Below are 14,740 nucleotides of genomic sequence, written 5' to 3'. Positions count from 1 at the left end.
GCATCAAGTCTAGATATATACGTAACCTCTACTTCTACTTCTAGGCATTTTTATCGTTATTTTTAAGTGCAGAACAAAGTAAATTCCTTAATTTTTTTTCGAAAATGAAAATAAAAAACACGTTTTTCTTTTTACATTGTACAACACAATATTTACCTTTTATCAAATGTACAAAAACTTTATTTCTTTCACTGTTAGTAATATATATATGTAGTTACCGGTAAGTGACAATTGTACCATAGGAGTGGCTGTAAATTTAGATTTTGCTTTGATGTTGCTGTGGTGTATTTTCCAGAAGAATCACAGATTTTTTTTAGGTCAAACCCACTTAGAGTAGTATAACATAGGCGTAGTCACAGGGGGGCAGCGGGGGCACTAGCCCCCCCCCCCCCCCCACTTTCAGATCTGGGGGGGCAAGAGTATGTCTGTGCCCCCCCACTTTTTAATGAAGAACAAAATCACAGCTATTTTGAAATAATAGAGAGGTTGAGATTTCAAACGTGTACGTGTACGGGTACGTCTAGTAGGGGAATAACCTAAATTATGTGTGTATTACGTCATCAATTTTAGTGACGTCAAGATTGCTACACGTTCGTAAAACTTGTAGAATGGAATCTACACGTAAGTGAAAACGTGTAGCTTTAATAATAAAAATTAGCCAATTTTAGTGTGAAAATGTGATTGTTATACATTATATAGGTTGTTTACTTTCACGAGCACTTATTTTCATCTAGTTTTGTTTACTAACTGACGACAAAAAACCTTCTAAATAGTTGAAACAAAGACACCGATCGCGGTGTACACGTACATGTTACACGTCATAAAAATCTCAACAGACAAATTAAAAAAAACGTGTACGTGTACGTCAAAATATATACAAGTACACGTACGCGTACAAGTTAAAAATCTCAACCTCTCTAATATTAAACCTCATTTTAGGGCATTTTTTCTATGTTCAACAACTGAGTAAGCATTTCTCTTGAAGTAATATAGTTGTATAATGCGGGTGAAAAAATTGGAATTGAAAGTAACTTGCCTTTGAAAAAAAGTTGTCTACAACCCCCCCCCCCTCCCCTCACGAAATAGGATTTTCGAGTTTGGGGAACTTTCACTTTAGGTTTTTTTTTTTGTTTTTTTTTTGCTTGTCAAAGAATTTCTGGACTTGAGCCCCCTCACTTTTAAGTTTGTGACTACGCCTCTGTATAACTTATTGATACTTATGTGTAAACCATTATTATATTTAATTGAATTTTAGCATCTTAAATCGTTGTCATACAGGCAAGTAACATCGTTCGGGGAGGGGGGGGTGAAATACGTTTATTTATTTTGAATTGAGAGAATTTCCACATTTCAATATAATTTTCAATTGAAATAAAATAAAGGGAAATCGTTTTTGAAAGAAGTGTTAAATAATTGATAGGCAAAAAATTACAATGCCTGAAGATTGCACCCCAACCACTCCCTAAATTTAGTTCAGGGAAGTACCATAAAAATACATGTAGGTACTGCCTAAGGGGTTGTTTTTGTGAAGGTGGGTTTGCTGATCAATTATACCGGAAAAGAAAATAAATAAAAATCCTTTGATCAATCCTTAAGACCTTACTACATGAACAGTGATGTCGGATATTCTTTTTTTACCCCCTTGCGAGCAATCGTAGTTACTCGGTCAATTTCGTCAACAATAATTATAAATAATTTCTCTTGGAAAATGGCCGTGTTGTTACGAATGCCTTGCGAGATGATTTCAGAGTAGGAACTTTTTTTGTTTTTTTATGATCAGCGGTCTGTCCCTGATCAAAGATCCTTTCAAATACTAATTTCCACTGATTAAAGCATGATTATGTTGATGATGTAGAAAAATGGATGAGATGATGTCGTTGAATACCGGTATACTCCTTGAAAAATAACTACTTACTTTATTATTTCAATATACATGCATATTTAGATGATATTTTCTTCAACGACCTTTAAATTATTACTGTTTTACAATGCATACGATCATAGATATTTAAAAAACTTTGAAATTCATCTAGAGAAAAAAATTATTTCTAACTTATACAAAAGGATGATTTAGTAATCACGTTGCACGTTCCAATTATCAATGACGTTATGTGACGTTATTCAACGTTTTACAGCGTTATCCTTTTAGCATTGCATTATTTTCATTTGGAGTTTTAATTAGAATTTAGAAGGTAAATAATGAAATATTTGGTATCAAAATATTCAGAAAAACTAGCTCTTTCAGAAACGGCGAAAAACCGATTTTCGAAAATTTGGTCACGAAGGACCCTTTTCGCTTGACGCAACTCATTTAAGTTTTAATAATAATCACTTAATTTTTTATGTTTAAGGAAAATTTAAACCAAATCGCTTATTTGAATTTTGAAAAATATATAAACCTAGTCACTCAATCAGTCAAGTCTTTGTAATTGTATAATTTAATTAATTTTTGTTCAAATTATTTTATTTTTAAATTTTACTCGAGTGATGAAATTTATAATTTAATTAACCTGTTGTTTAATTATTTAATGTTTTAGTTAGGAAAATTTATAGCCCCTTGTTTAATAGTTTAATGTTTAAATTTTACTTTAGTTAGGGACATTTATGATTTAATTAACCTGTTGTTTAATCATTTTTAATTCCTGATTTCACTTTAGTTAGAAAAAAATATAATTTAATTAACCTCATGTTGTTTAATTATTTTATGTTTTAATTTCACCTTGGTTAGGAAAATTTATAATTTAATTAATACTTTAGTTAGGAAAATTTATAATTTAATTAACCTGTTATTTATTTATTTTTAAATTTTAATTTCATCAACTAAATTAAAATCTCATCATTTAGTTACTCTCCTGAATTTCTACATCTAAATAACAGTGTGTGCTTGCATTGAGATATTTAGATGTAGTATCCATGAGACATTAAGAACAAATTTAAACTTATTTTAACTCTAGAAATGGTCTTACAATTAAAGAAAAATTTTAAAAAGGGAGTATAATTATGTTATTAACAAAAATTAATTTAAATCCTGAATTATTATGCCTGACTTATTCCTAGAAGAAAATTACAATGATTTAGGAGAAAATCAAATATTTTTTTAAGTTTTATCCTTTGGAAATTGAAATTCATTAAGGGGAAGAAAATTTAGTAATATTTATACAAAAAATAATTTAGAGAAAAATTAATCCTATTTAAATTTTAGTTTTATACACGAGAAACTTAGAGAAAAGAGGGGATTTAAATTAGAGAAGAGAAAATAGGGAAAATAAGACCACCTACTAAAGTGGCCTCCACATTCCTAAACAAATGCCACACCACCCCTTCTCCTAACGCTGCAAAGCCTCGCCTCAGAGGGTCCCTCATCGGTGATGGCTGCCTCACAGGTGATGGCTGCGGTGATGGCTGCCTCACAGGTGATGGCTGCTCAGGAGGGATCTCTGCCACTGGTGACCCGACGCTAGACAGCCGAGGATGCCCCACAACAACCTGAGGAGATGGCAGTTCCACCTCCTCAGTCTGTCCAGCCTCCTCCTCAACTAGAACCTGAGCAGGCTGAGGGGATGGCAGAGCCATCTCCACAGTCTGGTCAAATTCTGGCCAAGGAAGGGCTATCACAGGCTCAGGAGACGACAGACACACTTCCTCAAGCTGAACAAGCTCTACCTCTGGATCGGCCATCACAGGTTGAGGAGATGACACAATCACCTCTTCAGCCTGCCTTAGCTTTTCCACAGGCAGCTCCTGTAAAGCCTCAGGAAGAGGCAGCACTGCCACCTTCTCAGGATGATGAGGAGCATCATCAGCCATCACCATCGGCTTCACCCTGGACCTTCGCACCTAAAAAAAAAAAAGACAAATCAAAAACAGGAATAAGTAATGGTCACTATTCATAGTAACCAGAAGTCCCATTTGGTCATATTTTGCTCTTTTTAACTAAATAAAAACGTTAAACTTTATTGAGGAAATGTAGATTGATGTTTTACCATCTTTATATTTTAGACTCAAATAAAAAATCACTGTATCATATTAAGGAATCATCAACTGTTAAGGTACAGAGTGCAGGGTTGGTATATGATCTAGAAATATTCCCACTCTAAGAAAAATATCCTGCAAAATAACATAGCTTTTGAAAATGTGAAAAAGGGAAACTTAGCATTTTGAGGTTATAAATAAAAAAAAAAGGTAATCGGAGATAACAGAGCTCACCTCAATGAATGTTGTCTTTAAGCAAGGCAAAGTCCCACAATTCACTAACATTCTAGTTTACATCCCAAAATGCCAAATTTTTGCAATTTTTATCTGATAGGGCTTGCAGTTACTTGGAAATAGACCTATCCAAAAAAACTAGTCACCCATCAAGAAAATGTCATTCAAATCCTGCATCTAAAGTAAGTTTGAGATTGCTCATCCCTTGATGCAAGTTCAGTTAACATTTAGGCCTTATTGTTTCTTAGTGATAGACCTTCATATATATCTTTTACCTCAGGTCCATTATTTGGAACATGTCAAATCCAGCATCTGAAGCAAGTCAATTAGTTTGCATCCTTGGATTATCATCCATACAAATTTGCTTAAACACAGGGCATATATCTGCTTTAGAATGAACCTGCTCCAAAAACTTTAACCAGAATCAAAGTTACTTGAAAATGGGGCCTGCTACAAAATATTAACCAGTTCATTCATCCAGAAAATGTAGGTCAGATCCAGCATCCGGCCAAAGCAAATCTGTAGGATGCATCCTTAGATGTATCATCCATGCAAGTTTGGTCGATCATCATAGAACTCATAGTTACTTGGATTAAATGAGATCCACACCAAAAACATTAACCTGTTCATTTGTCTAGAAAATGTTGGATAGAATCAGCATCCGAAGCATGACTGGCTGTAATTGCATCCTAAGATGTATCATCCATGCAATTTAAGTCATCATAGGGATCATGGTTTTACTTGGAAATTAGACCTACACCCAAAACTGCACCAAAAAAGTTAACCATGCAGTGCTCCAAAAACATTAACTTGGTCATTCCTTTGCTGAAATTGCAGCATCTGAAACCTCATCTGGTACAATGAAACACACTAAAAGCATCTTCCAATGCATGTCTGATCAATGTAGGGCATAGAACTACTTACAAAGAAAAACGCTTCAAAACCTTAGGCCATCCTTAAAAAATTGTTTTTTTGCGGTAACGCGACCGACTCACCAAAATCCACCCTACTGGATTTTTTTTATGGGTTCAAAAAAAAAATTTTTTTTTTTACATATCCATTTTCTAATTTTATCCTATTGACATTTTTTTACGTCCCCATTGCACCTGTAGACACCGTTTTTTAAAAAAAGAACTGATGTGTTCTGATATTTGAACAATAAAAGATTGGATTCATTAAGAATGCCTTAATTTTCTTGTTTGATTAGTAACTTAAAGTGAAATCTAAGACATAGTTAATACCTCTATATAATCGAAGTTTAATTCTGACTTTTTGTCTCCAAAAAAAAAAAAATAAAGCTACCTACCCACACCTAAAATGATGAGGCGTGTTACCGCAAAAAAAAAATTTTTTAAGGATGGCCTTAACCTTGTCAAATCCAACGGTATCGCATAAGCTCTAAAACTTTGATGAGGTGAGCTAAAAATTGTCTATGAACATTTTTTAAACCTTATATGTGTTTTCATACTTCAGTACTTCATCTCATGAAAAAAAACATAGGTAATCAGAGATTACAGAGGTCACCTCAAGGAATGTTGTCTAAGTAAAGCATTAAGTCCCAAAATTACCTAACATTCTAGAAGTTAACATCCCAAAATACAAAATTTATGCAATTTTGATCTGATAGGGCTTGCAGTTACTTGGAAATCGACCAGCCTATCCAAAAACTTCAAACTAGTCACCTGGACCATCAAGAAATGTAATTCAAATCCAGCATCTGAAGAAAGTTTGAGAGTGTTAATGATATCACTTTGATGCATCATTTATGCAAATTTGGTTAATATAGGCCTTATATTTTCTAAGTGACTTGCACCCATAATTTTTACCTGGTCCATTATCTGGAAAATGTATGTGGGATCCAGCATCCAAAGCAATTCTATCAGTGCATGTGTATCCTTAAATGTTTCATCCATGCAAGTTTGGTCATCAAAGGGCTCATAGCTACTTGAAAATGGGACCTGAACAAAAACATTAACCTGTTCACTTATCTGGAAAATGAAGATCAGATCCAGCATCCCAAGCAAGTCTGTCAGTGCATGTGCATCCTTAGATGAAGGAAGGATATGGAGATAATGAACAGTATTCAATATCAAAGTCCATAAAACAGTACAAAATAGGAGCAGAGCAAACACATGCAGACCTCCAAATCATCAACACAGAAAAATCCATCGTCAATTCAGTGTATAAAAAATGGACTATGTAGATGTATCCATGCAAGTTTGGTCATCATATTAAGGCTCACAGTTACTTGGAAATGAGAACTGCACCAAAGCATTAACCTGTTCACCCATCTGGAAAATATAGGTCAGATCCAGCTTCCGAAGCAAGTCTGGTAACATGCATCCTTAGATGTATTATTGATCATGCAAGTTTGGTCATCATAGAGCTCAAAGTTACTAGGAAATAAGACCTACACCAAAAACTGCACCAAAAATTTTAACCTGCTCCAAAAACATTAACCTAGCTGGTTCACTCCTTTGCGGAAATTGCAGCATCTGAAACCTCATCTGGTACAATGAAACACAATACAAGTATATGTTCAATGGATGTATGATCAATGTATAGGGCCAAGAAGTATGCTTACAAAGAAAAAAGCTCCCAAAACCTTCATGCACCTGGCATGCCGACACTGACACCGAGGGTATCACATAAGCTCCCCCCAATTTTGTTGAGGTGAGCTAAAAATTAGAGTGGGATCCCAATACATTTTTTTTTGCAACATGTGTCTATCAATAGACATATAACAGTAAAGTTTATACAAAATTAAATGATTTTTGTCCCTAATTGCTTTCACAGGAGCATGGGGGCATTTTAAATCTCATTCATCTAGCTAATCTGACATTCCCTTCAACTGTCACTAAAAACTTTAATGGTAATAATTTGAATGAGAAAAGACAAAGATTTTCATGCACATGTGCATTACCTGTGTCAGGATCTTTTCATTTGTATTACATGTATAATTCTGACCCTGTGACAACAACCTTCAAGTTTGACCTATTTTTTAAAGTTTTGATATTAATAATATATTTTGAATGTATATGAGCTAGAAGATTTTTTCCTTATTCCATGCATTACCTGTGACAACACCTTTTAAATTGATTCAAATTTACTTATTTTGTCATAAAATTAAATTGGTATATAATTTGAGCAAGAAGTAATTTTAATGATTTGAAAATATATGTTGCAAGTAAAGCCTAAGGTTGCTCTGTCACGGTAAAAGCACAGGTTCTATTTGCTGGCAAGGTCATTGTATTGACCAGTGAACTTACAATTAAATGATGACTTTAAATGAGACTGTTGATCTAAAATTAAATCCTCACTATAAATATTCTACTTATATGCAGCAGGGGTTCAAAATTTTTTTTGTCATGGTCAAGTCCAGGACTCAAAGAGTAAATTTTAGGCAAGTCCGAGGAAGAGATTTCAGAGTCCATATTTACCTATACATCATTAAATTTATGTTACTTATAATTTATTTTCATTTGTTGCATTGAATGAATAAAGACTATATGTATTAATATATGTTTTATTTTTCCTCCATAAACTGTCATATTGGATAGTCGTACATGAGTATTTCAACACAATACCAGACTGATAGGTTATTGTTACATTATAATAACTTTTACAAATACTCACTACTGAATGTTACAATAAATTGAAATTAGAATGTGCATTACTGCTGGTAAAACCGAAATTTAACAAACACATTGTTTGTCATATAGGAGGAAACATGAGGAATTGCGTAAAAGCAAGAGTCTAACCGCAACGGAAATTAAAAAGACGGATTGTATTTTCGAAACGTTCGTAATGTTTTATGGGTATTTTAACGCCCACAAACCCACATTTTTACTTAATACATTTGAGAATTTGCTTTATTTTTAGCTTTACAATCATTTTTTTAACATAAAAAAAAGATAAACAAGAAACATAGCCAAGTCCCAGGACTTTTGCGAATTCTAAATGCCGAGTCCGGATCCGGATTTTGTTAGTCCGGGACGTCGGGCTAGAGGAATTTTGAACCCCTGTTATGCAGTATGAAATAGATACTTCTATATATGATAGACAGACAAGCCAGGACAGATAATTAATAGTACAGTCACAATATGCCAAAGATCTTTGCACCCCACTAATTATTTTTGACCACAATCCTTTGAAATTGCTTAAATTATATGAGCTAAATCTCAGAGGTGTTATATCATATGGAAAACACTGAATAAGCAAGAACAACCCCAATTAAGTCCCAACCTCCCACAGAAATCCCCATTCTGGCATCCTCCCTTAGTGGCACTAATAACTGTCAGAAATGTTCTAATATATCTTATATACCATGTTATTAACACATTACAAATCTTAATTAGTCTTTGAATAATATTTAATATAAATATTATAAGGCATTTTTGTTTCATATTCATTATTTAATAATATTAGTCTGTATGTTGGTTAAACATTTGTTGGTTCATGAGGACAGACAGATGGATAGATGAATGGACAGATCTGATATGACAAAGAAAGATTGCAATTGTTCAGTGGAAAGAGAAAGACAGCGGACAGGATTAAAACAAAATTCTATCTTCCTTTAAAAAGGTGAATTTATTCAGAAAGGGAAATATGTAACTTAACTAAGCACACTATCTGGCCCTCTCTCAAATGAGATAATAAGATTCTTAAAAAAAAATTACAAGTGAATCTTTTATTACTTACAGGAAAGTCCACGACGTAGTCGGCAAACCACCGGGGGCGCTGGCGAACACGTGTAGATCGTCTAGGCTCCATTCTATAATAATAAAAACTTTATTATAAAACAAGTTAATTAATTTCTCAATGAATTTCAACATACAGTAAAATACCCTTATAGCAAACACAATTTTTGATTTATGTTTGCAAGTTTTTATTCCTCACTACTTTAAAATATTCTTTGTAACCTACAGGCTATAAAAAATTACGTTTATAATGAAGGAAAATTGCCTGTACCAGGTAATTCAATATAATTAGCCATTGTCTAACTGAATATATTGCAACATCTAACTTGCACAGTTTTAATCTGAACTTTACACTTTTGCAGGAGTTAGCAATTAGGTTCCAGATCCCCAAGGCAATGACTATTTCCCAAGGCAAAGCTGACTGAGGGAAGTATAGTCCTTGCCAAGGGGAACTGGAATATTGCTGACTCCTGCAATGATATACTTTTTAACTGCTATACCAATACAAACATAAAATGTAAAAGATTCTGAAAACATGCTTCCAAATCAGGGATTAAGCTCACTGAACTGACACACGGGGATTAAAGCTAGTCCATTCACATATACTACCAATGCAAAAGTAAAATATAGAGGATTTCGGAAAACCGGGAATTAAATTAGCTTTTGAAGCAGGGATTAGCTCACTTGACTATCATATGGGGATTAATCCATTCAAAAGTCATAACAATTTCTAGGTAATTAGTCACATCTGAAGACCTAATGTCATATATGAAAAAAATAGTAAAGGTATAATAAAAGAAGATAACAAATAGTGTTTAAGCTCAAACTTCAATTCAAACAATACTGATAAGGTGTTGATCTCTAAAATACCTCAATATCAGAGGTGGGATAAGGTGCCATGGAGGAGTGACCATCCCCTGCTGACTGTTCACACCCACTGTGTGTTAATTGTCTTGATCAAGAATTAGTATAAGAAAATGCCATCTACAATTCAGTGCAAAATAATGGCCTTACAATTAGTTTGAAAAAATATCAGTCAGCAGTTGATTAACTTAATTATGCTGACAAGGTCATATCGACCATAGAACCTATCAAATGAAATAATTCTCAACCAGATTTTTGATATTCTATATATGAAACATATGCGTCAGACTTTGTGGTACATGTATCTTTTATTTTAAGTTTACTGGGATATATCAGGTCGACATATGAATGGAAATAACTATATTGTTTAATACCTCACCGATATACATCTATCTAAATGTCGAGTAGAAGATTGCAGCCAGTTATTTCTTCTCCTCATGTAGAAGATTTTGATAAAATTAATTTTGTTTCACATAATTACAAACAATTTTTTTTTTTTGGAGTATAGTCACTATAGTGTAGGATGGTCAGATCTGGGGCTAGTTTCTCAAAAAGGCCTACGACCGGTCGAAAGCTTAGTCCGGACTAAATCAGTGACTAAACCCGAAAGTCGGACTAAGTTGCGTTTCACAAAAAGGCGGAAACTCAGTCGAGACTAAATTTGGGTTTAAATCTAGGCCCACTCGTGAGTAGGCGTAAGTGCTTAGTCTGTATACACATTGGTAAAAAAAACGTGTTTTAATCATAAAGAGTTAAAAGAATTATTATTTTATACGTATACGATACAATACCTATTCATATACATGTACATAATTATATGATATGCCGAAAATCGTGAAAATTCTGAAACAGCATACTGTATTATTAGGGAAATTAGAAAGGTAGTTAGATCCATCGAAGATGCTGACTTTTTCGGCAAAAGGTGACATGAACTAGAATTTTTTAGCTAAGAATTTTGAATACAAGTTGGGTAAGATTTTTTAAAGAAGTGCCAAAATTTCTTCGTTGAGGGTTGGGGGGGGTCAACCCTACCGTTTTTATTGCAGTTATGTGTTTTCTGTATAAATAAAGCTTTGTAAATTATGGAATGACTTCAACTTTCAGAAGCATTTCTCTATTTAGCTGAATATTTTGATCACCAAATTTACTGTACTCGCCACCACTCCCATTCCCTTCCCCATTAACTTTTTTAAAAACGATGCTACATGCTGTACGTCCTGGATATTTTTTTGTTGTTTGAAATGGATAATGTTTCAATAAAATCCTCAAACAATATCCATTTTCATACTAGTATTTTAGATAATGAAAAAAAAAATATTCGGTAACTATGCCATCAGCCGAGTACTTTAATGTAAATTAATGTATCTTTGATTCTCCCCTTTAATTGCATGTAATTAAATATATTAATAGAATTAAAAAAATTAAATTTGTAAAATGTTCCAGTATTATAATTAAAGTATTCTGTCAATAATACTGTTCATTCCTATTTCACTGGAGTAACTATGGGGGGGGTGCATGTAGATGAGTATATTATGTTTTCGTAAAGATGCTTTCGATTCATTGTCAATCTATCACGTTTCTCGGACGAAGTTTGCCTAAAAAGGTCTTTTTTTGATAGATTTTTGAACAGAAAAATAATTTATATTATATTTGAAACAACACTACTCATATAATAATGATGATAATAAAGTGCTGTAAAATGCTTTTATTGTTAATGTAAATCGCGACTTTTCAATATCTTTAAGTCTATATTACATCTTCAATAAAATTTCTTCATCTATAGAAAAAAAAATAATAATGTATGAAGTTATGAACATATCCTTATCAAAACATGAAAAGGAATTGATATATATTTAAGGAAAAGATGGCGATGTTGAAATTAGTACCTTTCCCGATCTAAATGAATCTGATTTGAAAATATTGAAATGGAAAATTCAAATGGAGAAATTTATAAAAATTACTAGATTTCTTGTCTGTAATATGGTTCACAAGAATTATAGATTTAAAAAAACTAATTTAGCTTTTGCAAGCCATCATTGATACTGCAATTGCTATATATAGATACGTATTTTTACATGGACCATGTAAATTATAATATCGATATCAATGTAATACTATGTATCCAAAATACAATACTAATATTATAAATATACACAGTAGGTATATACATGTATCAACAGAAATGTCAGTATGTCTAATTCGTAATGAATAAATGGATTGATATTATAAAATGAAGACAACTGATAATTTTTCTTCAAAACTCTCTTATCCATGTTTCAATGATTATCATTATGATATGATTTCAAAATTGTTAAATTTTCACAGTGCGCCTATGGGTCGGGGGCTCCGGTCCTTTACTCTCCCTGCGAAAAGTATTTTAACTAGAGAAAAACTTCCCTGAGATACTGGCTGCACCCCCACGACTTTCAAATATATTGCTAAGAGTCTGTTCTAACCCCATGCCATATAAGTTATGGCTTTTAGTCATAGGAAAATTTCTTTTCATTCCAAATTTTCGCAAGTACGTATAATACCGGGTATACATACACGTTTATATTTTTCGGTATAGTATATATTTCACTTTTAAAATTTATCTGTGCATACCAAAATACATAACTACATGTATTTAATATAAAAGTTGTGGTTGTAGAGGGGGAGGGGGATGTGTCCAAAATAATAAAAGATTTGCTCAATCAATTTTTTGTGTGACTGTTGGCCCCTAACCCAACCCCAATCTGGCCCTTTTGTCAAAATTTCTGAATACCCTTATTCTAGCTAGTATGTAAATGCTTTGACCTAGAAAATACAGATAGATCCATGTATTATATTTGTTTGAAAGACGATGAAAAGCCAGGGAAAATTCGTGCTTTTTGTGCTTTACTTTTTGTAATCAGGTTAAAGTGTGATCCACCGCATGTTATTGTACTCTCTAAACCAAATAAAATGCGATCTGCGCATGCTTAGTACCTAGCGGAAAGGTCCTAGTCCTAAGCCCAGTCTTACGCCGTTTTCTTAAACGTGATTTAGGCCCGACTAAATTTTGGCGTAACTTTCTTAGTCGGACTAACTTAGGCCCAAATCTACGACTTTTTGAGAAACGAGCCCCTGGGCAATATGTAATGTAACTTTCAAGTTTGGACAATATTTTTCTTTTAATTGTGATATTAAGTTCCCCCCCCCCCCCGTTTTTTTTCCAGTAACTTGTAACTTTTTATCCCCACCCCCAAAATTGGATTATTATGTCTGAACAACTTTCTGTTTATTTTATTTTATTTTTCATTTGAAAATATTATGATTGTTTTATCATTATTTTTGTTGTTTTTAAAAGCACGTACGTTCCCGACCCCCCCCCCCCTCCTCTTCCATCTGCCACCGATACCAGTACCCATGTCTGCATTACAAAGAAGCAACTATAGAATAAATAAGAATAATTAAGAAAAACACTGCATTCAGGAAGCACGTTTTAGGCACCTGAATATTATTTTGAATGGGAAAAAATTTAGACTCCTCCCCAGCCACCCCCCCCCCCATCCCGAGCATGCGCAGTCGTTCTGCATGAGGATATTTCCCGCCATTATTCCACCTGCATTAAAACTATAAATTACACAAAACAAATAAACATGTTTATCTTACAATTTTATGGTAATAATGTTATTAATTATTTCATATACGATCAGAATGCATGGCTGGTATTGGACAGTGACCTGAAATGGCGGCAGGAACAAGTACTCACCGAATGTTCACGTTTTCAACAAAAACGTTGTCATGATTAAGTAAAAAAAATAATAAGGACTACAACAAATATAAACTTACCTCAGTCTGAAGTAATCTTCTTCTGTGTCTTGTAGGTTGAAAGAACGCTTTGATAAATCGCTTTGAAGGCTTTGCAAATGCAAAATAACTGCTACTCAAGTCGAGCTCAAATATCAGTCTGAGGAATTCTTTTTTTAAGGTCAGATCACGTGATCGATTTTGGACAATAGGGCGTGAAAAGGTGCGAGAGAGAGAGAGAGAGAGAGAGAGAGAGAGAGAGAGAGAGAGAGAAAGTGAGAGAGAGAGAGAGAGAGAGAGAGAGAGAGAGAGAGAGAGAGAGAACTGTTAGTCGTTCTATTATAAACTTGAAAAAAAGATGCGCGTCTTGTTTCAAAATTGAAATAAACCCAAGAAATTGAAGACGCTTTAGTATTTTTTTTTTAAAGATATCATTATTCATTATATAAGGTTTAGGGTGACGGTCAGAGGAGGAGGTTAGGATGTGGAGTTAGATGTTATATGGTTAGGGTTTCATTTGGAATGAGGGTTATGGTTAGGGCTAGCACAGGGGCCTAGGGTTAAGGTTAGTGTGAGGGATTTAGGATTAGGGCTTCAGCAAGAGGTAAGGGTTAGTATGCAGGGACGTAGCATCCGGGGGGCCAGGGGGGTCTGACCCCTCCCCCCCACTTTTTTCCCCAACATAACCTTTACTATAGTATGTTCATTGATAGGATGGTTGCCCCCCCCCCCACTTTATAACCATAGTATAGTGATATATAGGGATAGCAAGGATTGTAAGGAAAAAAATGGATATGATAGTAAGTTGCCCCCCCCCCTCCCCCCCCCCCCCCCCCCCCCCCCCGCCACGAAATAGGATTTTCGAGTTTGGGCAACTTTTAATTTTCTAATTTTTTTTTTTTTTTTTTGCTTGTCAACTTTTTAAGGTAAGTAAAAAAAAATTTTCTCAGGTTGCCCCCCCCCCCCACTTTCAAAAACGATGCTACGTGCCTGGTGTACGGTCGACAAAGACTGAATTAAACAAAGTAAGTAAGTCAAAGAAGAAGAAAAGGGAGGATGTATGCAAATATTTTATAAGAATATCTAATTTATCACAAAAATGGATTTTTTGGTTCATTTGAAAATACTTTAAATAAATTGGAAACAAGTATAGAAGTACAAGTAGATGGGGATTTACTTTGTTAATAAATTTGTCTACA

The 14,740-nt window shown here is 33.9% G+C and overlaps 1 protein-coding gene across 1 annotated transcript; it reads right to left on the bottom strand.

Annotated features, from left to right (window-relative positions):
* Positions 1 to 3,279: 3,279 nt before the first annotated feature.
* Positions 3,280 to 13,705, bottom strand: LOC134269451 (uncharacterized; the record flags this gene model as incomplete). The annotated part of the gene is made up of 3 exons (XM_062751652.1): positions 13,584 to 13,705; positions 8,908 to 8,980; positions 3,280 to 3,837 (listed from the first exon to the last, which is right to left on the bottom strand). Coding segments are annotated over exons 2-3 (630 nt in total), but the record flags the coding sequence as incomplete, so codon positions are not given.
* Between the last annotated feature and the right edge of the window lie 1,035 nt (positions 13,706 to 14,740).

Source organism: Saccostrea cucullata, unplaced genomic scaffold, assembly GCF_032062105.1.
Source record: "Saccostrea cucullata isolate Sc308-1 unplaced genomic scaffold, CSIRO_AGI_Scuc_v1 ctg15157, whole genome shotgun sequence".
NCBI classification, from domain to species: domain Eukaryota; kingdom Metazoa; phylum Mollusca; class Bivalvia; order Ostreida; family Ostreidae; genus Saccostrea; species Saccostrea cuccullata.
This window is presented reverse-complemented; position numbering and strand designations above follow the sequence as displayed.